A 25,684-nucleotide genomic window follows, 5' to 3' on the forward strand; every position below is an offset into this window, starting at 1 on the left:
TATAATTGTTATAATTTATTAATAAAATAATAATGTGTTTAAATTTTAATTTAATTTTCATTCATCAATAAATATATCATAATATTAATAATTTATTCGTTCACGTTTAAAACTTTAAGAAGTAAGTATCATATTATATTTTCGGTCTGTTTATGCTATGTCTTGTAATTTGTCGGTCAAAAATTAAAAAAATATATGTGACGAAAAACGACCAAACAAATTAGATAAAAAATTCAAACGTGTTCTACCAATTATGGGCAACAAATTTCGACCATCGTTCTATCACGATCGATTTATTTCGACCATCTGATCGGAATCGTAAAAGTTGGATTGAATTAGATTTTTTTTTTTTTAATTTTCGTTGGTTTAATTTTTGAAAACCGAAAATTCGACTCAATTTGTGAGTTGACATTTTTTTGGTCGGGTCAACCGACTACTCTGAAAATAGGGTTATAACTCAATTCAATCTTACTTTTAAAAAGATTTAACGTTTGTTACTGATATTAGTGATATATGGTAACTTGTAAATGTTTGATATTTGAATTTTATAAAGTTTTAGTTATTAATGTAACATGTACGATGAATAAATATGATTTTTTTAATAATTTTTTAAAAACAACTCGACCACCCAACTCACTTCGAAAATAGGCCACTAATTCAACCAAATTGAAATTACGCAGTCGCCGGAAATAACGCGAGGATCATGGAAACACGCTCCATGACCCTCTCCATCAACAAGCCTTCAACCAATGCCCATAGTACCCTCAACTAAGAGAAAACAAAGGAAAATCGAGAGAGAGAGAGTTATCGAGAACGCTGACGAGGTTTGAAAACGAAACTCACAACTATACCTGAAGTCCTACACTTCAACAAACCCTTAAACCTCATTTGTAAGGAAAGGAAACACGAAATGACGAGAGAAAAGTATGGAAGACGAACGGTTTTGTCTTGTCGAACATAAACGCCGGCGAAATAGAGACTTTCGATCTAGCAAACGAAAGACGAGCAAACACGCAGAAGATTAACACGAACATTGTTCTGGGAAGATGAGAGCGAGCTCAACGAGTTTAGTATGGTTTCATAATTGTAATAACAGCGTCAACAAGAATGAGTTTAAGAAAAACGATAACGTTGGAAAATCTCACGGTTTCGATAAGGTATTACAACACCATGGAAGAGAGGACTAACGAGCCAAGAAACACCTTGATGCACACGATTGGATTTAATACGTTAATATTATTCAATTATGTTCACATTCAATAATATAGTTTAAATTAAATTAAATTAAATATTATTTTGGTATTCACATGGCTTGTACTTTATTTGAAATTCAACTAGCCTTTTATTATTGCTACATTTAAATGCCAACTTGATAATTAATTATTACCTAGTTCATTAGATAAATAATTTAATTATTATTTTAAAATAAATAAAAGTAAGTGTATTTTATGGTCGTGCTCTCGGGATGAAGAGCAAGCTCTCGTTGTTGTGAATTGACAAATTTATTCAACAGAAGCCACACGTGTTGTACTTTGTTTGAGCACGGTTGGGAGTTGAAACAAAGTTCCACAGTGGCTAAAGTAAAGTCACGAGAAGTTATGGCTAAAGTGAATTGTGTCCAAAATATGACAAAACTCAACTCGTAAATATCGCTACTTTAATGAGCCAAATTTCGAATTGCATCCTTCCATAATAAAAATTGATGAAACCTTACGGTCAAGAGCTTGTGGATTATTCAATTACGTGCACACATGATACGTCATTTAGAAATGAGTTTTGTTGTTGGATGATTGATATTTTTTTTTACACGTGGATTTAGTTTCATGCATCAAGTAGCATTTAAGTAACGTATATATACATACATGTAACAGTTCAAACCCATCGCTAACAAATATTGTACTATTTGGACTCTCTCTTTCCGGCTTCCTCTTGAGGTTTTAAAGCGCGTATATTAAGGAGAGGTTTCCACTTTTCCCGCTCCAACCAACGTGGGATCCACAATCCACCCGACTAGCATTCTCGCTTGCACACCGCCCCGTGTCTAGCTCTGATACCATTTGTAACAACTCAAGCCCACCGCTAACAAATATTGTCTTCATTGGGTTTCCCCCCAAGGTTTTAAAACGCGTCCGCTAGGTGAGAGGTTTCCACACCCCTGTAAAGAATGTTTCGTTCTTATCTCCACACCCCTGTAAAGAATGTTTCGTTCTTATCTCCAACTGATGTGGGATCTCACGATACATGTACAAATTGAGCTAGATTTCAACAGTACCATAAGAAATACTTTTATTCTTTCAAAAGTTACAACATACTGAAACCGAAACGTGAGCGAGAATAGTCACGAGGGGACGTGAAGGTGAAAGGTGAGAGAAGTGGTGGGTGGAAAGTAGAGAGGGGGGAGGGGTATGGTTGGCATTACCATAAACCAGGTGAAGGCTTTAGGGTGTGTTTGGTTTTATTAGGACACCCTCCCTCATTTTGTCTTGTCATACCAAACACTCCCACTCCTCTCTTTTCCACATTATGAATATTGCTTACTTCAAATCATCACCCAAATAATAACAATAAGTATTACAAACAATAAAATGGACTACTAAGTTTGCCCAACTTCAGTGAATGGTAGTCTATATTCTCTTAAAATTTAATTAATGTGAACATTGTAACGTCGTTTTCGTTTTTGTGATCGTTAAATACATGAACAAAAATATTATTTTAGACGAACACGACTCTCCACAATTGTATGATATTGTCCACTTTGAGCATAAGCTCTCATGAATTAAAGGTCTCATATCGATTGAGAAAGTATTATTTGTTTATAAACCAATGATCATTCCCTAAAATGAGGATGAAAATGAGAGCTCATGCTCAAAGTGGATAATATCATACTATTGAGAGTCGTGTTCATCTAACATGGTATTAGAGTCATGCCCTAAATTTAGTCGTGCCAATAGATTGGTAAATTCTCAAATATCGAACTAAGACTCCAAAAGAAAAGGAGTCAAGCCTCCTCGAAGGCAGTAAAAAATGACTAAGACTCCAAAGGAGTCGAGCCTCGATTAAGGGGAGGCGCACTTTGTTCAAGGGGAGGTGTGGATGATGAAAGTCCCACATCCGCTAATTTAGGGAATGATGAGTTGTATTCCTCACTTATAAACCCACGATCATTCCCTAAATTAGCCGATGTGAGACTTTCATCATCAAACCACTGTTTGATACAAACAATTTGCCCATTTCAATATATTTATTTCTTTCTTCATACGCTAATTAACGAAACATTATTGTGTGAAAACTTGTTGAGGGCTTTTATGATATACAAGAGTGTGAAAACATCTAGTACACACGTTCTAAAATTTTGAGAAGAAGTCCAAAAAGGAAAACCCAAAAAAGATGTTATCTACTAGGAGTGAACTTGAACCGTATAACTTAACTCACTTAACCGAGTTATTAAAACTAAAAAAAATAGCATTTAAACAACAAAACCCAAAGGCCATACATTAATAGACAAATTTGGAACAAAAAATATTATATAATATAGCAGATATTCAACACAATTAAGGCATAAACCTCAAGTACTCAAAAGAAGAAAAAAAGAGAGAATCATGAACCTCAAATCTTCTAAGTTACATAAATCAACCCAAAACAACGTCCGAGAAAGAAAGGCTGGAAACCAGGGGAAATCTCGAGACAACGAGTAGAGAGCTCAGTAGAAACATCTTTCTAATCCATTCCACAACAAAAACTCATTTCCAATTAAAATCCATAAACACCACACATGAAGTTCTTCACCTCAAGACTAATATCTCCTCCTAGGACTCCTTGAGCGTCGTTCCCTAGTAGGCCTGCAGCAATTAAATTAGACAAAAAAAGATACATGTGGTTGGTTCATGAATTTCCTACAATGCACACACCAAACATTTAGTAATCTAGGAGAAGCATACCTTGTGTTCTTCCTCCTGATGGGTCCATGGCTGAATGCCCAATCAACATTGATAATTTGGGTCAGAAGTTCAGACCCATCCATGGCAGATATTGCTTTCTCCGCTTCCTCAAAGTTCTCGTATTCGATCAACGCATATCCCTTGACAAACCCAAAATAAAAAATTCAGAATTTTTATAAAATAGTAACAATAGAATAGTCAATAGTCGATAACAGATGAGATATGAGTCTGCTAAAACAATATGATATGCTTGCAATCGCTTNAAACCACTGTTTGATACAAACAATTTGCCCATTTCAATATATTTATTTCTTTCTTCATACGCTAATTAACGAAACATTATTGTGTGAAAACTTGTTGAGGGCTTTTATGATATACAAGAGTGTGAAAACATCTAGTACACACGTTCTAAAATTTTGAGAAGAAGTCCAAAAAGGAAAACCCAAAAAAGATGTTATCTACTAGGAGTGAACTTGAACCGTATAACTTAACTCACTTAACCGAGTTATTAAAACTAAAAAAAATAGCATTTAAACAACAAAACCCAAAGGCCATACATTAATAGACAAATTTGGAACAAAAAATATTATATAATATAGCAGATATTCAACACAATTAAGGCATAAACCTCAAGTACTCAAAAGAAGAAAAAAAGAGAGAATCATGAACCTCAAATCTTCTAAGTTACATAAATCAACCCAAAACAACGTCCGAGAAAGAAAGGCTGGAAACCAGGGGAAATCTCGAGACAACGAGTAGAGAGCTCAGTAGAAACATCTTTCTAATCCATTCCACAACAAAAACTCATTTCCAATTAAAATCCATAAACACCACACATGAAGTTCTTCACCTCAAGACTAATATCTCCTCCTAGGACTCCTTGAGCGTCGTTCCCTAGTAGGCCTGCAGCAATTAAATTAGACAAAAAAAGATACATGTGGTTGGTTCATGAATTTCCTACAATGCACACACCAAACATTTAGTAATCTAGGAGAAGCATACCTTGTGTTCTTCCTCCTGATGGGTCCATGGCTGAATGCCCAATCAACATTGATAATTTGGGTCAGAAGTTCAGACCCATCCATGGCAGATATTGCTTTCTCCGCTTCCTCAAAGTTCTCGTATTCGATCAACGCATATCCCTTGACAAACCCAAAATAAAAAATTCAGAATTTTTATAAAATAGTAACAATAGAATAGTCAATAGTCGATAACAGATGAGATATGAGTCTGCTAAAACAATATGATATGCTTGCAATCGCTTCATATCATTGACCATCTGTGACAAAACATGGTATTCATTTGACAAAAATTGAAGGTTGGTTGGGAACATAAATACATGGTTATAACATAGCAAGGGAATGATGATGATGTTACAAAGAAATTATAACTGGTAGAGCAGTATGCTCCGCTATTTTATACTTTGTGACAAGAAACAAACTTTAAACGAGAGATATGCAAGCACAAAAGAGAAGGGCTATACAGAAGCTTGTCACCTGGACTTCAGATTAAGTTTTCTTTAATCCAGATATTTCGCATGAAACATTTCATAATATTGTGAATTCTTAGAACAACAAGCAACAAATATGAGCATCACAAGGACTGAAGAAAAGTGGTTTCGAAGTCCAGATGATCCTAAAAGAAATGGTGCAGAGTGGCTCCCCCAAAGTCCCTTCACGCTATCGTTCAAAGGAAAAGGCAGACTTCTTTAATCGAACACTTCTGGAGCTCCTATTAGTCTATGAGACTATAAGACCTATAAGCATGCACATCTGACTTCTTTGGGATTAAACAAATATGTAGGATTGTGAGACACATTTATAACACTAGAATTATAGAAATCCAGGAACATGGCCACAATGTCAGATTTGATAACTTTCCAATATGTTCGAAAAATCCAATTGTAGAACCATCTGGACTTGAAGTTTAGTTTTTCCACCAAAGAGTTAAAAGGCGCTTCTAAAACAAGCGCTTGTTTTCCAGAAATTGGACTCCAATCCACATTTGTAGGTAAAAACCGTCAATAGTCATCTCTAGTATATACTTTGGCATAGAAATCAAGAAACTCGCCTTCAATTTCCTTATATTGCAAAGAAGAAGGTACGGGTTCAAACTTGCAAACCATAATATAGTTGCCACTTGAGCTGTACTCAGGTTGTCCTTTTCTACTCCATTGAATAATTGATTTTCATAAGGAATGCCCTTAGTTTCAATCAAGAAAGATGATATAAACAAGATCAAATGGAGCTTGAAAAGAATTGCCCCAATGGGTTGACTTGATAAAAGAGAATAAACATGAAAGGGTGGGGAACGGTACACCAGGTAGGGTGGGGAACTATTTGGTACAACTTATTGAAGAATAAAACAATTTATTGTGCTTTCAAAGGAGAATACACGAATAAAAAAAACGTTTTCAAATATAAAAAAAAAAAAAAATTCTGCAATACTAGTTCATTCTTCTTACAGAGCATCTGATCATTGGCAAAATATGAAATTTCTATTTTTAGTTCCTCCAAAAATCTCCTAGTTTTGTACTTTTTAAAACTAAAAACATAAGCAAATACATGCATGTTCTTCTTTTCTCTAATTACAAACAAAGCTGCACAAATTATTGTTTATGTAGGGGAAAATTTAATAATATAGGAACCACTATACCTTGACGAATCCAGTACGACGATCGAGGTTTAGATGCAAATTCCTTATCTCCCCAAACTCACCAAATGCATTTTGTAGATCATCCTCCTGTGCCTCTTCATGTACACCAGTTACCAGAATGATCCATCCTTCAATAGCTACACAAATTAACTAGAATAAGACATTAATCTAAGGAGTATTAGTTAAAGAATCTGTTACTCTCCATATGAACTATTCTAGAACTGTTTATATCACATAATTAAACATTAGTTGTTCACAACAGTGTACCAAGGACATGCTCAGAAAGCCAAACAAGGGGGAGAGACTAGGAAAGATCATTTGAATGACCTAATTGAACCAACTCCTATTTCTAAATAACTTTTGAAGGGGCTTAGAAAAGGGGAAGAGTGAGGTAATTTGAAAGAACACAGCAAACAAGGTTATTCTTCCACCAACAATGAAGAGAACTCACCCTTTTAAGATGAGTAGCCAGAAATCCTCCCGAAAGCCAAAGGCTTAACGGAAACCAACCTCAAAATTACCTCTTAGAAACAATATGTAACTAATGAACCATGAATCTGTAACACTATCCATGTAGCTACCTCAATTCGACATTCATACCGGTAAAGGAGGTTCTTGTAATGTTAACTCTAGGGCTTACAAAATTTGAGGATCTTAATTCTTAAACCAATTGAGAAGATTATCCTCCTTTCCTAAGATGATAATAATAATAATACATCTAACCAGCCACCTACCGAGTAAATAACCATCCAAAATTTCACAACCCTAGCTATAATGAACGAAAGGAGAAACCAGCAAAACGAAGTGGAAAAACCAAATCTGTAAAACTAGGTAATTAAGAAGAAGAAGAAGAAGAAGAAGAAGAAGAAGAAGAAGAAGAAGAAGAAGGGGGAGATGCAGAAATAGAGAAGGGTGAAACTAACATCGTTGGGGACCAGGGCCATCAGCAGACTTAAGGGAATCGAAGTCGGACCCAGTAAGGCGGGTGTTACGATCAGACTCTTCTCGAAATCCACGACCCTTGGTCTTCTTCGGACCACCGGCCAGCGAGGAAGAAGCGCCACCGGTAATGGCGGATTTGAGCTTAGGAAAAGGAGCTCGAGGGGAGGCATCGGCTTCGGCGGCTCCATCCTCGTCCATGAGGTCGTCTTCCTCGGGCTCGAAGTCAACAGCCTCTACATCAGCGCTCGCCATGGCTAAGCAACGTCTCTGAGAATTCTTCGTCGCTTCTGCAAAATGGCGAGGGGAAGCGGAAGAGAAGAAGATGTCGGGGGGGTTTTTTGGGATCGAAACAAGGGTTTCTGATTTGCCCGCTAACCCGATTTTTAGACTTTTCTTTTCCCTTTATTTATTTAATTCTTTTTATTTTGAATTTAATTTTAATTGCCTGTTTTTCTCTATCAAAATATGATCTTGTTTGGGACGTGCCTTTCACGTCCACCGTCAATATTTAATTCAATTTAAGGAATGATCATAGATATATAATTAAGGAATACTCTCTCAATCAGTTCATGAGAACTTAGGTTCAATATGGACAATATCATACTATTGTGGAGAGTTGGGTTCATTTAAATATATTCTATTTTATCTCTAAAATATTTTTAAAATTTTAAAAACATATTTGCTAAAATCGGCCCAAATTTATAAAAATATATTCTATTTTATCTCTAAAATATTTTTAAAAATTTTAAAATATATTTGTTAAAACTATCTCTAAAATATTTTTAAAAATTTTAAAACATATAAAAATATATTCTATTTTATCTCTAAAATATTTTTAAATTTTTTAAAACATATAAAAATATATTCTATTTTATCTCTCAAATATTTTTAAATTTTTTAAAATATATTTGGTAAAACTATCTCTAAACTATTTTTAAAAATTTTAAAACATATAAAATTATATTTTATTTTACCTCTAAAATATTTTTAAAATTTTTAAAATATATTTGCTAAAACAACGTACTAGTGGTAGTTAGTATTTTGTTAAATTCATAAAAATATATTATAGGTATTTATAAAAACATATTCTATTTTATCTCTAAAATAATTTAAAATTTTTTAAAATATATTTGTTAAAATTACCCAAATAAATAAATACAAGATATTTATGTTTAGGCATAATAAATAAGTACAAGATATTTGTGTAAGATAGTGTCAAATATGATATTTATACTAGGTTGGAAGATTAATTATACTCAATTATATAATATATTTGACTATAATAAAAGATCTAATGAACGGTGGTCACTGTATACCTAATTCATCATACTCTAGGGTTCGTGAGATAACTGTAATTTCGGTCCCAAAACCCTTCTAATCCCCACGGGAGCGTCTCCCGGTTTTACACATTTGCATTTCTTCCACTGCCGGACTTGTCCTGCTCCGGAAACTCATCGGCGTCTGCAGTCCCGTGTAATTCGAACCCACTTCACCATCTCCTCATTTTTCCTTATACAAAATCACCTTCCTTCTTCTAGGCAGTAATGAGCAGCTGGAAGAGTCTTCTTCTCCGAATTGGCGACAAGTCCCCGGAATACGGCACCTCCTCCGATTTCAAAGACCACATTGTTCGGCTCTCTCTTACCCTCATTCCATTTATGCTCCACTATTCGATTACTTGTCGCTCATTTTTATCTGGGATTTGCAGGAAACTTGCTTCGCAGCGATTCGGCGGGAGCTGGATCACTATGGAGATGAAATTTTGCCTGTAATCACTTGCCTCTGCACGTTATTTTCTCTATAATTTATCTGGGTGTTGATAAAATTTGCAGTTCTTGTGTTGGTTGAAATTATACTAGTTGAATCACTATGTTAGTAGTACGTGTGAACTGAGTCTTTTTTGGCTGGTTATCTCTTAAGTCGTATCCCTTTGTGGCAAACGTGAGTTTTGTCTAATAACTACTCTATGCTGATGGTATTTACACTGTTTTTTTTCCTCGTTTGACAGTTCCTTCTGCAATGTGTTGAACAATTGCCTCATAAGACTCCTTTGTACGGGACATTGGTAAAGTACATTACATCCTTCAGTTCTCCAGTGAATGTATTTTCTTTTCATTTATGTATTTCGTTGATCAGCTTATGTTGTTAGGTCGTGCGATCTAGCTTTAACTTCTCAATTATTTGTTACATGTATTCTATAGTTGTACAATTCTTGTTTAACGAACTCTCTATATGTTTCCCATAAAAAGACCAAAATTGAGGTTTAAATTTATAAAATGCAATAGCCTTCCTTTTGCTGTTGCCTTTCCGTTCTTTTTAGCTTGTTGTTTGTGCTGCAATTGGAGAATGTCTTTAGAGCTACATAGGCCAGACATTTCCCTTCTTCATTTATTCATTCTTTTGATTTAACAAAATTGTATGTTCCGTATAGAAAAAGACCACCTTATAAAAATTGTAGTTTTCTTAGTTCTTGGAGCCCTTTTCCCCCTTTTCCTAGTCTGGTTTTTGTTGCCTTGGCTCCCTCTGTTCTGATTTTTTTCTCAATTAAATATTCTCTCTGTATATTCTTTCATTTCATCTATGAAAATGTGTTTTATTTATCTTAAAAAAAGAAATAAGCTGTTTGGCTTCTTTTCTGGGGCTATCTTTTTGTGTGTCCCTTGTTTATTTTATATATCCTTTGTTATTCTTTCGTTATCTATGAAAATGTGGTTTTTTATCTTTTAAAAAAACGAAGGTGTTTTACTCACACTTAAAATATTTCATGGCACAACACTTATAATTCTCAATGATGGTATTAGTTTGTGTTAGTGACTTATGTCTATCTTGTTGTGCCTACAGATCGGATTGATAAATTTGGAAAATGAAGACTTTGTGAAGAAAATTGTGGAGCAAACTCACCAAAGTTTTCAGGTTTGTGATTTTGCAGTTGGCATTGTCATTGTCTTAGTGAAGTGTAGTAAGAACTTTTTTATATTAAGACACTTTTAAATTCTCTAATCTTTACACCCTCGTGTGTCCCTAGTCCCTTCCTAGAAGGCTTAGACTGGTGTCCCATTTTAGAGAGGGAAAGGGAGCAGTTTGATGCCCCTTTTTTTATTGAGGAGGTTATTCACAAGGTGGTCTGGTGAAATAAGTCCCCTAGGCACGACGATTGTACCATGGCCTTTTTTTTCAGGATTATTGGAATTGCATCAAAGAGAATATGTGGAAAGTTTTGAGTGATTTTTTGTGAGAGGTACTATTGACACAGGCATGAGCGAGACCTATGTGTGCCTTATTTCCAAGAAAGAACACTAACAGGGTAAAAGACTTTAGGCCCATTAGTTGCTCACTAGTTTTTATAAGATGATTGCTAAGACTTTTGAGAACAGGTTGAGGAAAGTCCTTCGTAGTACTATTTCTTATTGTTTATCCAAGTGTGGGTGTGTTGAGAAGATTGGCGTTGCTAGGTGTGGAAAAAGGGGTGGTTGAGGGGTTCCAAATGGGGAAGGAGTCAATTAGTTTGTCTCACATTCAGTTCACAGATGATTCAATCTTCTTATGTTTGGGGCAGAAAAATTTCTTGAGGAATTTCAACGGTTTTTTTAATCCCTTTTTGAATTGACTTTGAAACTTAAGATTAATAGGATGGAAATTTATACTTGGCCTTAGCCCTTTTCATTCTAAGCTAAGTGTTTGGGCCTCATTGGTTGGGTGTGAGGTGGGTCAACTTTCGTCCTCTTATTTTGGGCTTCCATTGGGAGGTAATCCGCGAAGGTAAATGTTTCGGGATTCAAAATTCTCTATGATTTGAAACAGTTGTCTTTTTGGAGAAAGCTCTTCTTCTCAAAATGGAGAAAACTCATTCTTATCCAATCTGTGTTAAGTAGGGTTCTCACTTGTTGCTTATCTCTCTTTAAGATTCTCGTTTCTGTGAGCATGAATATTGAAGGAGAGATGAAGAGTTTCTTCGAAGGTGTGGATAATGGGGGTGGGTCACATTTGGTTAATTGGTAGGTTGTGGTGAGGCCGGTGGAATTAGGTGATCTAGGTAATGGGAGCTTGATATTACATAATGAGGCTCTGCTAGTGAAATGGTTGTGGCGATGGTTCTTCATGAAGTTTGACTCTTTGCGGCACTAAGTTATTGTGAGTCAGTATGACCTGCATCTGCCCCCTTTCAAGTGGGTTGCAGATGGTGGTTTCATAGTGCCTAATAGAAATCTTTGGAAAGCAATTGCTTTGGGCTTCCTGTCCTTTTCCTCATTTGTTCAATGCTTCATTGGGGAGGGCTCAAATGTTTACTTTTGGGAAGATGGGTGGAGGGATGATAAACCACTTCATGAGTGTTTCCATGCCTATGCCATCTTTCGAGTAAGAAATTGCATTAAGTGACTTCTATTTTATCGGGTTCCAACCTTTTGCCTCTTTGTTGTTAGGCTTCAAGAGATGTTGAGAAGATTTGGGAAGTCATGCTTAATAGTGGAAGAAGCTCCAATCCATCTGTCTTTCCAAAATTTGATTATTCTACCATTGCCCTTTCTAACATTCATAAGTTTTATTTTATAAAAACAACAATCTTCTTTGCTACATCAAACCAAGGCCGGGTCTTGCTTTGTGGCTCCGCCTATAGGATAAGAGGTGACCCAATCGTTTCGTTCTAGGCCCTAAATACTAGCAATTGCCTTCTTCTGTAAAAAGTGTGTAACAAGTCTTTGAACTTTAAAAAGTGTGTAATTAGTCTTTAAACTTTTGATTTTGTGTATGATAAATTCTTGAATTTTCGATTTTGTGTCTAATAGATTTTTGAACCTTCAATTTCCTATCTAAATTTTTAACCTATTCAACATTTTTTAATATTTACGGAGAACACAAAATTGAAATGTTAGGACCGAGTGTCAATAGGTTCATGTCTTTGAAAAAAATTATTGAATAGATCAAGAAACTATTTAGATACAATTGAAAATCCTGGGATCTATTATACATTTTTAAAGCGTAGAGACTTAGTTGATATAACCTTGAAAGTTTAGGGGCTAAACGTGTAAGTTTACAAAAAAAAAAAAAAAAANAGCATGTAGTTTAAATTTATAAAATAAATAATAGCAATAGAATAATGCCTTAAAGATTAATATTTATCACACCTGTGTTGAAAACATACTATATCCAAGAATAACATAATCATAGTGCAATTTAGGACGAGTACTAGTTGTTGTATGATTACTCTTATGTTAGTGCCGACAATAGAAGAGCAATAAATTAAATGTTTTTGGGATGTCTGACTTCCATTCATACTATACAAATTTCAATTATTTTATCAGAGATATTTTGTTGTTCTTACTCTTAGTTCTTTCTCAGGATGCCTTAAACTCTGGACATTGCCACAAGATCCGGATTTTGTTACGCTTTCTAACCGCATTGGTATGCTTGATTTTGCTATCACAACATATTTTTTTATGACTGATTATTATCATTTTTCAAAATTAGAAAGCCTAACATCTTAGAGTTTTGATTTTGTCTTCTCGAGAGAATATTCTGATCTTCTAAGCATTTCTGTTGTCTTACGTAGATGAGCAGTAAAGTCCTGACGTCCACATCTCTAGTTGTTGTTTTTGAGACATTATTATCTTCAGCTGCCACAATAGTGGATGATGAAAAGGGAAACCCTGCATGGCAGGCTTGTGCTGACTTTTACATTACTTGCATTCTATCTTGTTTTCCCTGGGGAGGCGCTGAACTGGTTGAGGTATTGTTATTTCATCTCTGAATAATGTCTTTACTTAATGGACCATCTTTCTCAATACTGTCCTTTTCTCTCATTCTTATTTCTTGTTATGAATTGAGTTATATCCTAGGTTAGAAAATTGGGTGGTGAGCATCTTNGTTGTAAAGTAAAACGAAAGGATTGTTCAGAAGGCAGCTTAATGTTTCTAAACCCTTTTGGTAAGTGAGGATATCTCATCTCCCCTATCTGTTTAGTTAGGCTTTAGATTAATACAAGGTTTTCTGAGTTTCCTCTTACAATAAAGCATAGTATTTAGAAGCAGAGAATTAAAATATTGAAACATTTGGGTACAGGATCGAAGTTATTCTATGGCAGTTAGGAAGTNTTTCTCGACACTGTTCTCTCATTCTTGTTACGAATTGGATTAATATCCTACGTTAGAACATTGGGCCTTGTTTTGATATACTTTCCTATTTGATTGCTTTAAAAGAATTGTTATAGGAGCTTTACTATTTTTAGCATATTATAACTCACATTGGATGAAGATTCGAACCTACGAAGTATTAGAGAAAATAGAGATACGTTAACTGCTGAGCTATGTCCATGTTGGCCAAAGAGCCCCCTACTATTGATAATTCGCTTTTATATGCAGCAAGTTCCTGAAGAGCTTGAGAGGGTTATGGTTGGAGTAGAAGCTTACTTAAGCATTCGAAAGCATACGTTGGACACTGGCTTATCCTTTTTTGAGGATGATGGTGAAGTTGAGAAAACTCTCAACGAGAAGGTATAATTTGACTAGTTTTGATTATTCATTATTGTCATGCTAAGCTTACTACCGGTGAAAGTTTGACTAGTTATGAGTAGCAGTGCCTTTTTATATAGCTAGGTTGGACTTCTCTTTTCTGGAACTAGTTTTTTGTTTGCCCTTGTATATACTTCCATTTCTCTAAAAAAGTGCGGTTTCTTACCAAAAAAAAAAATCAACTTAGTCTTAAATTTATCAAATCTGTGTTTAATTTNGCATTCTACTCAATTTCTAATCTGTTTCAGGTCGGCTAGATTTTTATTTATTATTTATTTTCAATTTTTACAATATATGTACATATATATACGGCAACCCCTTTAGTCATATCTGTCAACTCAGTCTAGCCAGGTTTGTGAATCCCAGAATTATCCGGTTTGTAAATTATGACTGTCTTGTCAACGATGGCGATGCTCTTGGTCTCTTTTCAATATGCTAACACTTGCCCTTACCCTCTTTCTGTATTTTCTGTAACTTGTTTTCTCAACTTAACAAGCCTTTGAACAAACAGCTCATGTGGACCAGAAGAATTCTCTATGATCATTTAGTTTCTAGGAATCCATATTCTTCTTACATTATATCTAAAAAAAGCAAAAGAAAAAGAAAAAGAAAATGGAAACCTGTATTATTTCAGCCTGGAGATTTTACTTTATGATTGGAACTGAAGATAATTTTTTTTTTTTTTTTTTAAACGTTAAAATTATTTATCAAAGATTTCTTTGTTTTCTCATCCATATTTTCTAAAAACGCTCTTAAAATCATAAACACATTTTAAAAATAAAAAATGAGTATCTTAAAATCTATTTATTTTTCGATTTTGCTAAGATTTAAAAATAAATATTAGAAGTTGTAAAGTAAAACGAAAGGATTGTTCAGAAGGCAGCTTAATGTTTCTAAACCCTTTTGGTAAGTGAGGATATCTCATCTCCCCTATCTGTTTAGTTAGGCTTTAGATTAATACAAGGTTTTCTGAGTTTCCTCTTACAATAAAGCATAGTATTTAGAAGCAGAGAATTAAAATATTGAAACATTTGGGTACAGGATCGAAGTTATTCTATGGCAGTTAGGAAGTCCTAATTTAGGATTAACAACCCCCAACTAAATTCTAGGTGACTTTAAAGTAAAAACCAGTGGCCTTTAGAAACTGTAAAAAAAAAAGAGAAAATTGCATAAGCAACAGTAAAAGAATTTTAATTACAAACCATTCCATGGAGAAAAACCTTCAACCATGTCTTCCCTCCCGTCTGTACCCTCCTCCCCATGTCCCACCAGGGCTTAAAATAGAGAAATTTAGTTTCTTCACATTGTTGTTACGAAATTAGCAACATTTATTTCATGAATCCTTTTCTTTATGTGGTTGTTTCAGGATTTTTTAGAAGATTTATGGAGTCGCATACAAACGTTATCTACTGATGGATGGAAAGTGGATAGTGGTGATTTTCTTCAACTTTGGGCTTTAGTTTGGTTATTTCCTCTGGTCCTTTTATGTTTCAATGTTATCCTGTCGTACAAGGAAAAAAAGGGAAATTATTCCATACATAGAAGTGCTTCAAGTATACGAGATGATGGATTGGTATACTAAAATTTTGAGAACCCCATGTACATCAAGAATCCATATATTTTTATATTTGATATTCCCGTTAGATGCTTTGGTACTTCTGGGAGTACTCTCAGTGGGACTCAAGATAACTGAGTTGCAAGAGTATAATTGCCTTTGATGATGTATAGCAGTTCAATATCTTCTTGTAATGAAACCCAGCTAGCTAGTTTTGTCTCTGTCTGCTCAGTTTTTTGAATTTGGGTTTTCTAGAATCAATGAAATATTACTAGCAGTAGGGTAATCATCAACAATGTTATTAATAATCTTCTTTGCGATAATCCTTTTTTGTATCCCTATAGCCCCGAAGAGACCTAAATGAGAGATGTGAGTGTTAAGGTTTTACAGTTGGGCAGCGAGGGATTGAGAAATGGGAGAGAGGGTCAATGGGAAAGTGAAATAGTTTAGTGACGAGAATGGCCATGGCTTTATTTCTCCCATCCAGGGAGGCAAGTATATTTTTGTTCGGCTTCCTCCATTAGATTTGAGGGCTCTAGAAAAGATAGCTCTTATTATTTGGGTCAATGCTGTTAAATCTATCATTTTGATCATTTGAGGTGAAAGAAATAAATGAACGTTATATGAAGTGGCTAGGAATAGAGATAGTATATGGGATTCTGTGGTCTAGTATACCTCTTCAGAGTTTGATTACCCCCACATTTGGTTTTTTTTAACAAATGTGGGGCAAGAGATTAAGTCTTTGACAGAAGGTAACATGGGCCTTCTCCTCTGAGCTATATTTCGGTTGGAACCTCCATGCGTCTTACTAGTTATAGGAATTCCTGCTAATGATGATAATAATAACAATTGTTTGCCATTGTGAAAAGTAAAAAGTTTGGCAACTCTTCTCTCTCAGCCAAGTAGTGATGAGTATGCCGGGAAAAGGCTCTTGTTGAAGAATTCATGCCCCTTAACAAGATCTTGATGGCGTACTATCCTAGCTTGATGACTCTGAGGACTGGCTTTCTCTGTCTACTTTAGTGGGACATGATTTCAACTTTTGTTCTTACGGCACATGATAGCAACTCTTGTTCTAACAGGAGTTTTCTTGTACTCAGGATAACAAGGTGTGCAAGGATGTCCTAAGATGTTAATTGGTTTCACCTTTTTGTAATTACAGCTTAACTACTTTCATATCACATTGGAGGTGTTTTTTGAAATTAACTATAGGATTTCTTTTGTATATCTATTTCAAGTTAATGAAATGGTTTCACTTTCCTATAAAAAAAGGGAAATTGGACGACCCTGTAAAAGGTGGTTTCTTTGAAGAAGCCAGAAGGCAGTGAAGTTTTATTGGTGATCTCCCGGGCATGAGTGTCCAAAGAGACTTTTGCTGCCCTTTGGAAGTGTTTTAAGCAGAAGGTTTGGTTGAGGCTGTTCAAGGATGATTCAAACTAAGAGGAGACATGGATGTCCAAAAGAGGACAATGGCTTATGCACAATTTTCTTGAAGGCAAATATGGCAAGGAGCACAACTGATTCTTTGGTATTTTCAAATTTAGTAGAACACTAGGATCCATTGATTGTGCTTGGCTTTTCTAGCTATCTATGGTATCAGCAATCCAGGGAAGAAAAACTTGGTCTTAATCTCCAAATAGCTTAGGAGATCCTAAAGAGCGAGGTTCTATTGTAGATTCCCTATGGGGGCTCAACGGTTCATATCTAAATAACTATAAAAGCAAATATGGGTCATTGGTGTAGAGTTAAGTTTGGTAAAGTTCCATGGTAGTTAATTCAATTTTGAACCAAGACCTTTTGAAGCTTGCAAGTTGCTAGCCACTTGGAAGTGACACATCTTTTTTCTTCCTTTTTTTCTTTTCCTTCTTAATGGGTAGTTGAAAATAATAAGTAGCAAAGGAAGCAACGAATGATAAGTGTTGAATTAGTACATTTTACTTTTAAGAAGTTGATGATCATTTCTTTTGCTTCTTCCATTATCAAGTAGATTTGTATTTTCAGTAATTATTGATCTTTTCTTTATGTGATAGTTCCAAGACCTCACCTTCTATTTGAAGCTCAGCTAGTTGCTGGGAAGTCTCATGAATTTGGAACCATCAGCTGTCCGGAGCAACCTGATCCACCTTTAACACTTTCTGACATTACTTATGGTAAACAGAAGTATGCTGCAGAGTTGAATTATCCTCAAAGGATACGTCGACTTAATATATTTCCATCAAGTAAATTTGAGGTACTATTGTATTTTGTGGCATTAATATCTTTCGTTCTGTCTTGACTTGTGAATATTATCCACAAATATGTTAAGAAGACTTTGGGTAAAGAGTTATGTTAGATTTGACTAAATTTGTTTTATTGGTCTCAATCAAAAAAACTTTTTGGTAACATTACACTATGAGTGAGTACTCAATACTATTCTTTTTACTAGATGGATATAGTAACATATATGAGAGCTACAAACTAATAGTACATCACATCATGATAAAGGACAGATGAAAGTAACTTATGGAGTCCTATATATAGGATATTTACATTTATATACAATTCTGTATGTGTTGTAATACTTCCCGTCAAGAACTATTATTAAAAAAAAATTTCCCTTCTTGAATCGTGTCCAACATATCCATGCTTTATTTTATCCTTTTGATACTAAGTTTTGTTATATTTTCTCCCAAACATAATAACAACCAACTTCAACATTTGCGGGTTGCAATGCTAGATCATCTGCAAGGTCCTTTTGTACTTTCTTCTAAAGTCCCTGTTGATACTTAGATTTGTTGGGCTTGTTGTTTTATGTCCTTGTACATTCTTTCATTTTTCTCGACGAAAGTTTGGTTTCTTACCAAAAAAAAAANTTTCTTGTTATAATTTTTTGTTGGTTTATGACTACACGGCATATTACCAGACTTGTATGTGGTCCTCAATTGAATCGTGTTTCTTGGACCTTTGTTGATGCAGGATGTGCAACCTATTGATCGCTTTGTCGTGGAGGAGTATCTTCTTGATGTGCTTCTTTTCTTCAATGGCTGGTTCGTTAGTTTCTCCAAATCTATAATTTAAGAATTAATACAAGAGCATGAAACTTTCCCTCTTCCAAGTTATGCTGATTAATCAGTTTGGTTCATGGAAGGAATCTGTAATTTAAGAATGAATACTGGTATAAGAGCATGGAACTTTCCCTTTTCAAGATATGGCCGATTAATCAGGTTTGAGAACTTTGTTTTTGATAACACGATCAGGTGGCCGGTATCATTATGCACTTAAAATCACTAGATATTAGCATGCTTTTCAAAGAGAAGCTGTCAGTTCTCAAAAATTGAAGGAAAACATGGGAAATTTCCTTTCAAGTTACTGGTATACCGTCAAAATTCTTGGTCATATGTTATTGGAGATGCAAAGGATTTATAGGGAAAGACTTTGGTGATTGCTCTTTCATGGTTTAGTTGGAAAGAAACGAACAGTAGGTTCCTTCAAGATAAATTAGTTTTTCTGTTATTTATCTAATTGTCAAAGGAGGTTCAAAATGTTCCTAACTATGGGTTCCACAGATTGTATGTCTTGTTCTCATAGTATTTATTGCTTCATTCTGATTGTGCACTCTCCTCTACACTGTATATTCAAACATTCTCTTATATATTATATTAGAAACGTCAATGATATCACTTGTCCTTTTAATTCCAAGCCACCTGGGGGAATGGACGGCTCCTCCAAGTTTAACTTAGGAACCAAATGTGAATGCTCTTGTGCTCTCTGGGGACTGGTCTGCTTGTAAATTCTTTTACCATTCAATTAGCTCTATTTTAAGAACAAAGTGTAGAGTTCTAGTGTTTTTATGGAATGAAATATTATTTATATAATATAACATTTTTACATTTCAATTAGCTGAAATGCAACATATTACAATGATTTTTTGTTTTCTTGTTTCATGCAAAGCTAGTCGAAAGGAATGTGCATCTTTCATGGTTGGCCTTCCTGTACCTTTTAGATATGAGTATCTTATGGCAGAGACAATTTTCTCGCAGGTATGCATTTATCTTTCTTGTTAATTATTGAAGATTTTGTTCTCTCCCTTTTTTCAATTTTATGAAAGAAGGAAATGTACAAAAGGCAAGAACTTAAAAGGCAAAATAGTAACGTAAGGATCTCTTATTGGCATTAAGGGGAAGGGATGATTCTCGAAGTGTACAGATTAAGTGGACTGAGGGGAAGAAGCAAATGTAACTAGATCACGAGTTTCCCCGAGCCTCTATCTGTGTCTTTGAACATCTCCTAATTTTTTCTATTCCAAATTCTTTTATGGAATTACACAAAAACTATTTCCCAAAGACTTAAGTTCTCCCAAGGCCGTGGATGAAGAATTCTTTAAGGCTTCATTATTTTAAAGGTGAAAGGAAATCTGAAACCTAAGAAAAGCAAAGAGTGAGCAACATGCGTTCATGCTTCCATTTTATCTATGCTATTTCTTGGTTTAAATTGTCCAATCTCCTCTATACATGTGTTCATGCTTCCATTTTAGCCAATTAAGAACGTGCTTATAGTGGTCATGGACTTTTCAACCGTTTTGTAAATTTCACAAAATGTTTCTTATAAAAAACAAAAGATCTTTCGGATTCTTGCTTCTGGCTTGAGTTTGATTGAGGCAAATTTCTTGATTGGTAGATTCTCATAACCAAAGTTCGAGCTCTTCTAATTCAAGAGTTTTCTTTCATCTGTTAAAATTTTATTTTCTTATTTTGAATTCTTATGATTTTTTTGAGTCACTCAAGTTGCTTCTCACCTTCTCTACCCAAAAATATTGAATTATTTGCAGTTACTCATGTTACCACAACCACCGTTCAAGCCTATTTATTATACGCTGGTCATTATTGACCTTTGCAAGGTACGTGCTTTTGTTATTGTAAATGTGTTCTTCTATCTTGTTTCCTTCCCTTTTCTTTTTTCTAGTATAATTATCGTTTGTTCCTTTTCCTTTTCTTTTCCTTTTTGACCAAAAATTCTTATTTGTGAAAATATATGACTATGAGGTATATATAGGCTCTTCCTGGGGCATTTCCTGCCGTTGTAGCTGGTGCAGTTCGTGCCTTATTTGAGAAAATAGCTGATTTAGACATGGAGTGTCGTATACGGTTGATACTTTGGTTTTCACACCATTTGTAAGTTTGTACTTTGCGAACACTAAAGAATTCACGATCATATGTGACTGTGTTAACTTTCTTGCGATAATGTGTTATGGGCCAGTTTTGGAGTTCTCGTATTATTATACCTTTTAAATTTATGTAAAACAACTCAAACGACACTACCGAAACAAATTACAGCTCCAGTCCAAAAGAATAAATGTTTAACAGTTCTGTCTGTGACTTCTATTTGCTTCTACATCTAATACTGAAATATTTTTAATGAGTTTCAAACTTCCCATTCTTTGGCATGGCATATAAGTTTTGTGTCTTTATCACTTGTGAGAGGTTTTGGGATTACCCTCAGTCATGCAATCTCTTTTGAAGTGCCATTGTTGGGATGCTTGCATCATACTGAAAACATTATGCTCTCCTTTTAAAGTTAGATTACCTGGATATTTACATTGTTTCTGCCACCGTTTACGCAGATCAAATTTTCAATTTATATGGCCATGGGATGAATGGGCTCACGTATTAGAACTTCCAAAATGGGCCCCCCAGCGAGTGTTTGTGAAAGAGGTTCTGGATAGGGAGGTCCGTCTATCATATTGGGATAAAATAAAGCAGGTATTTATCATGCTTGAAACTGTTGACTTTTTTTCTTTATTCTCACATATACTATTATTCTGATATTTGTACTCGGCATGTTTTGTAAAACAAAGTAGTTGTAACGACCCAGATCTACCGCTAGCACATATTGTCCTCTTTGGGCTTTCCCTTTCGGGCTTCCCCTCAAGGCTTTAAAACGCGTCTGCTAGGGGAAGGTTTCCACACCCTTATAAATGGTGGTTTGTTCTCCTCCCCAACTAATGTGGGACATCACAAAAGGTATCAGAGCCAGACATCGGACGATGTGCCAGCCTTTTCGCTGTTCCCCGAAGGGGGTAGACACGAGGCGGTGTGCCAGTAAGGACGCTGGGCCCCAAAGGGGGGTGGATTTGGGGGCGGTCCCACATCGATTGGAGGAAGGAAAGAGTGCCAGCGAGGACGCTGAGCCCCGAAGGGGGTGGATTGTGATGTCCCACATTGGTTGGGGAGGAGAACAAACCACCATTTATTAGGGTGTGGAAACCTTCCCCTAGCAGGCGCGTTTTAAAGCCTTGAGGGGAAGCCCAAAAGGGAAAGCCCAAAGAGGACAATATCTGCTAGCGGTGGATTTGGGCCGTTACAGTAGTCCTTCATAGTAAATTCGTAATGTATTCATCAGTCAACCTGAGAAAAACAAGGTGTGACAGAGTATCCACCCACCAAACGGTGACTATAATCCTCTGGGATATTCCAACATAATATTTGTATATGCTTGAAAAATCAGAATAATGGAGTAAATATGAGCTTATTCTTCCTGCTTTTTCACTTTGTTTTCTGACATGTCAAGTATATTGAGCATATGTAGAGCATTGAGACTGCACCTGGTTTAGAAGAGTTGCTACCTCCCAAGGGTGGACCAAACTTCAAATTTGCTACCGAAGACGGAGAAAAAAGTGAGCAACATGCACTTTCTGCTGAATTGTGCAATATGGTGAAGGGACGGGCTGCAGCACGTGACGTAATTTCATGGTTGGATGAGAATGTTATTCCCAAGCATGGTTCAGATATTTCTCTCGTGGTGGTTGTGCAAACTCTTCTAGATATTGGGTCGAAGAGTTTCACTCATTTGATAACAGTCTTGGAGAGATATGGACAAGTTATTTCAAGAATATGCCATGATCAGGATAAGCAGGTCTTGCTTATATCTGAAGTGGGTTCTTACTGGAAGAATAATACTCAAATGACGGCAATAACAATTGATAGAATGATGGGTTATAGGTTATTATCCAATTTATCCGTCATCAAATGGATCTTTTCTCCAGAAAACGTCGAGCAATATCATACATCAGATCGTCCATGGGAGGTACATATTGCCATTTTTTTTGGCTACTTCACTGCAGATGGAAATAAGTTGCTTAACTATTTTTTACGTTATTATCTCTTGTACAGATACTGAGAAATGCGTTATGCAAGACGTATAATCGTATTTCTGATCTTAAAAAAGAAATATCCTCCTTGAAGAAAGATATTGTTGCAGCTGAAGAAGCTGTTGCTAAGACACAGGAGGAATTGAATGCTGCTGAATCAAAGCTCACACTTGTGGATGGTGAACCTGTTATGGGAGAGAATCCCGTGAGAACAAAGCGATTGAAAGCTTATGCTGGAAAAGCGAAAGAGCAGGAGATGTCGATACGAAACTCTTTAGAGGCCAAAGAAGCTCTTCTTACCCGAGCTCTTGAGGAGAACGAGGTATTAATTTCAAGACTAAAATAATTTGCACCTCTTTCGTTAAATCTGGACACATTAATGTCAGTATTCTCGATTCTGTTGCATCTGCCGTAGAGTTCACAACGTAACACCGTATCACTTTCCCGTTTTAACTAATCGTTTCCGTGTGCAGACATTATTTCTATCTTTGTACAAAGGGTTTTCCAGTATATTGACAGAACGCCTTCCAGCTGCATCTAGCGCACGAACCCTGCAGGATTTGAAGTCTGTTAATCCTGCTGGTGCGACTGCTATGGACCTTGAAGAACCATCAGCCATGGAGATGGAGATGGACAATGAGGATTCAAAACCTGAAAAAAGGTGTTCTCGTCGATACTACAACGATCCAATCATGAAATCATTTCCTTTAATCTCAATCATGAAATCACAACATTTTCTTTATTTTGCAGTCATTTGAATGGTAGTACAGAGCATGCCTACACTGTAGGTGAAAATGAACAGTGGTGTTTAACAACCTTGGGATATGTCAAGGCCTTCTCAAGGCAATACGCTTCCGAGGTATTTTTCGTTTCATACAGTGCCATGCTTTCAGGATTGTTAATCATTGTTATGGTCCAAACCCACTGCTAGCAGATAGTGTCCTATGTAGGTTTTCCCTTTCGGACTTTCCCTCAAGGTTTTTTAAAACGCGTCTGCTAGGGAGAGGTTTCCATACCCTTATAAACAATATTTCGTTCTCCTCCCCAATTGACGTGGGATCTCAAAATCATGAAAAAAGTTTTGATGATTCATTTCCGAAACTATCAGAATAAATTGTTTTTTACTTGAACCATTTTCATTGTGATGTGCACAGATATGGCCACACATTGAGAAGTTGGATGCAGAAGTCTTATCTGAAGATTCACACCCACTTTTCAGGAAAGCAGTCTACAGTGGCCTTCGTCGATCGATGGACTCGATCTAACAACGTAAACATATTTGTTATAACATTAAACATTTTCTATTTTCCCCCCTTAATTCGTTTGTTTCTTTTTCTTTTCGTAGATTAGGTGATAGATCCCTCGGTAATGTTATGTAACATTTGGCTAAACGAAAAATACATAATAGGCTAGCCCATCGTTGTAGATACCGTCTTAATTGTATTTGTTGTCGAGTTATGTTCGTGGATTCCTATATTATAGCACCGAACTTAACCCTTTCTTTCTCTTTGTATAATAGTTGCATTATGGTAGTTTTTTTTGTTATATTTTTTCTAGTATAATAGTTGCATTGATATTGTAGCTTTTTTGTTACATGGTTTACCTTGGTATAATAGTTGCATTGATATGATGGTTTCCTTTATTTTCCCTTGGTATATAGTTGCATTGATATTGTAATTTTTTGGTTATATTATATTCCTTTGTATAATAGTTGCATTGATAGGGTTGTTCCCTAGTTAATTGTTTCCTTGGTTTAATAATTGCATTGATATGGTGGTTCCCTAGTTATATTATTTCATTTGGTATAATAGTTGCATTGATATATGACGGTTCCCCTTCTTTCCCTAGGTAATTTTTTGGTTATATTATATTCCTTTGTATAATAGTTGCATTGATAGGGTTGTTCCCTAGTTAATTGTTTCCTTGGTTTAATAATTGCATTGATATGGTGGTTCCCTAGTTATATTATTTCATTTGGTATAATAGTTGCATTGATATATGACGGTTCCCCTTCTTTCCCTAGGTTTAGTTGATATAGTAGTTTTTTGGTTATATTGTTTCCCTTGGTATAATAGTTGTGTTGATATGATGGTTCCCCTTCTTTTCCTTGGTATAATATTTGCATTGATATGACGATACCTCTTCTTTCCCTTGGTATAATAGTTGCATTGATTCTTATAAAAAAAAAAAAAAAAAAATTGCATTGATATTGTAGTTTTTTTTTTGTTATATTGGCCTTGGTATAGTAGATTTCTGGTTATATTGGTTATTTTGTTTCCCTTGGTATAATAATTGCGTTGATATGATACCCCTTCTTTCCCTTTGTATTAAAGTTGCATAGTTTTTTTAGTTATATTATTTTCCTTGGTATAATAGTTGCATTGATTTGGTTGTTCCTTAGTTTAATTTGTTCCCTAGTTATATTGTCTCCTTGGTTTAATAGTTGCATTGATATAGTGGTTTCCTAGTTATATTATTTCCTTTGGTAATAGTTGCATTGATATGATGGTTCCTCCTTCTTTCCCTTAATATAACAGTTGCATTGGCATGACGGTTCCCTTTCTTTCTCTAGGTATAATAGTTGTATTGATATGGTTATTTCATAGTTATATTGTTTCCTTGGTTTAATTAGTTACCAATATATGTTGGTTTCCTAGTTATATTATTTCTTTTTGGTAATAGTTGCATTGATATGATGGTTCCTTTTTGCATTGATACAATGGTTCCCCTTCTTTCCCTTAGTATAACAGTTGCGTTGCATTGATATGATGGTTCCCCTTCTTTCCCTTTCCCTAGATATAATAGTTGTATTGATATAAGTTTTTTGTTATATTGTTTCCCTTGGTGATAGTTGTGATGATATGACGGTCCCTTCTTTCCTTTGGTATATTTGTTGCATTGATATTGTAGTTTTTTTTGTTATATTGTTTTCTTCGGTATAATAGTTGTATTGATATGACGG

At 35.3% G+C, this 25,684-nt stretch overlaps 2 protein-coding genes and 1 long non-coding RNA gene across 3 annotated transcripts; 1 reads left to right on the forward strand and 2 right to left on the reverse strand.

Annotated features, from left to right (window-relative positions):
- Positions 1-3,494: 3,494 nt before the first annotated feature.
- Positions 3,495-4,110, reverse strand: LOC111780253. Its single transcript, XR_002812822.1, has 2 exons — positions 3,939-4,110; positions 3,495-3,839 (listed from the first exon to the last, which is right to left on the reverse strand). It is a non-coding gene; the product is annotated as an uncharacterized LOC111780253 (long non-coding RNA).
- A 386-nt stretch (positions 4,111-4,496) lies between these two features.
- LOC111780252 (RNA-binding protein Y14-like) lies at positions 4,497-7,928 on the reverse strand. Its single transcript, XM_023660602.1, has 4 exons — positions 7,517-7,928; positions 6,594-6,730; positions 4,941-5,080; positions 4,497-4,841 (listed from the first exon to the last, which is right to left on the reverse strand). Exons 1-4 carry the CDS (start codon positions 7,785-7,787, stop codon positions 4,796-4,798), a joined length of 594 nt encoding a protein of 197 aa, XP_023516370.1. The 5' UTR covers positions 7,788-7,928; the 3' UTR covers positions 4,497-4,795.
- A 934-nt stretch (positions 7,929-8,862) lies between these two features.
- LOC111780082 (nuclear cap-binding protein subunit 1-like) lies at positions 8,863-24,228 on the forward strand. Its single transcript, XM_023660360.1, has 19 exons — positions 8,863-9,163; positions 9,244-9,303; positions 9,544-9,600; positions 10,377-10,448; positions 12,873-12,935; positions 13,084-13,260; positions 13,892-14,023; positions 15,408-15,474; positions 17,627-17,826; positions 18,552-18,622; positions 19,531-19,615; positions 20,404-20,472; positions 20,628-20,746; positions 21,196-21,334; positions 22,161-22,658; positions 22,745-23,044; positions 23,196-23,383; positions 23,473-23,581; positions 23,877-24,228. The coding sequence occupies exons 1-19, from the start codon at positions 9,080-9,082 to the stop codon at positions 23,985-23,987; spliced, it is 2,601 nt and encodes an 866-aa protein (XP_023516128.1). The 5' UTR covers positions 8,863-9,079; the 3' UTR covers positions 23,988-24,228.
- Positions 24,229-25,684: the final 1,456 nt, after the last annotated feature.

Source organism: Cucurbita pepo, chromosome LG18 (genome assembly GCF_002806865.2).
Source record: "Cucurbita pepo subsp. pepo cultivar mu-cu-16 chromosome LG18, ASM280686v2, whole genome shotgun sequence".
NCBI classification, from domain to species: Eukaryota; Viridiplantae; Streptophyta; class Magnoliopsida; order Cucurbitales; family Cucurbitaceae; genus Cucurbita; species Cucurbita pepo.

Bases quoted from the DNA above. Each gene is read 5' to 3' on its own strand.
- LOC111780082 (XM_023660360.1), top strand. From the start codon at position 9,080: ATGAGCAGCTGGAAGAGTCTTCTTCTCCGAATTGGCGACAAGTCCCCG. The intron at 15,475-17,626 runs GTGATTTTCTTC...TTTATGTGATAG, and splicing joins TGGATGGAAAGTGGATAGTG to TTCCAAGACCTCACCTTCTA. The intron at 23,045-23,195 runs GTATTAATTTCA...TTCCGTGTGCAG, and splicing joins GAGCTCTTGAGGAGAACGAG to ACATTATTTCTATCTTTGTA.
- LOC111780252 (XM_023660602.1), bottom strand. From the start codon at position 7,787: ATGGCGAGCGCTGATGTAGAGGCTGTTGACTTCGAGCCCGAGGAAGAC. The intron at 5,081-6,593 runs GTATAGTGGTTC...GGGTTTGTCAAG, and splicing joins GTCGTACTGGATTCGTCAAG to GGATATGCGTTGATCGAATA. The intron at 4,842-4,940 runs GTATGCTTCTCC...TAATTGCTGCAG, and splicing joins ATCAGGAGGAAGAACACAAG to GCCTACTAGGGAACGACGCT.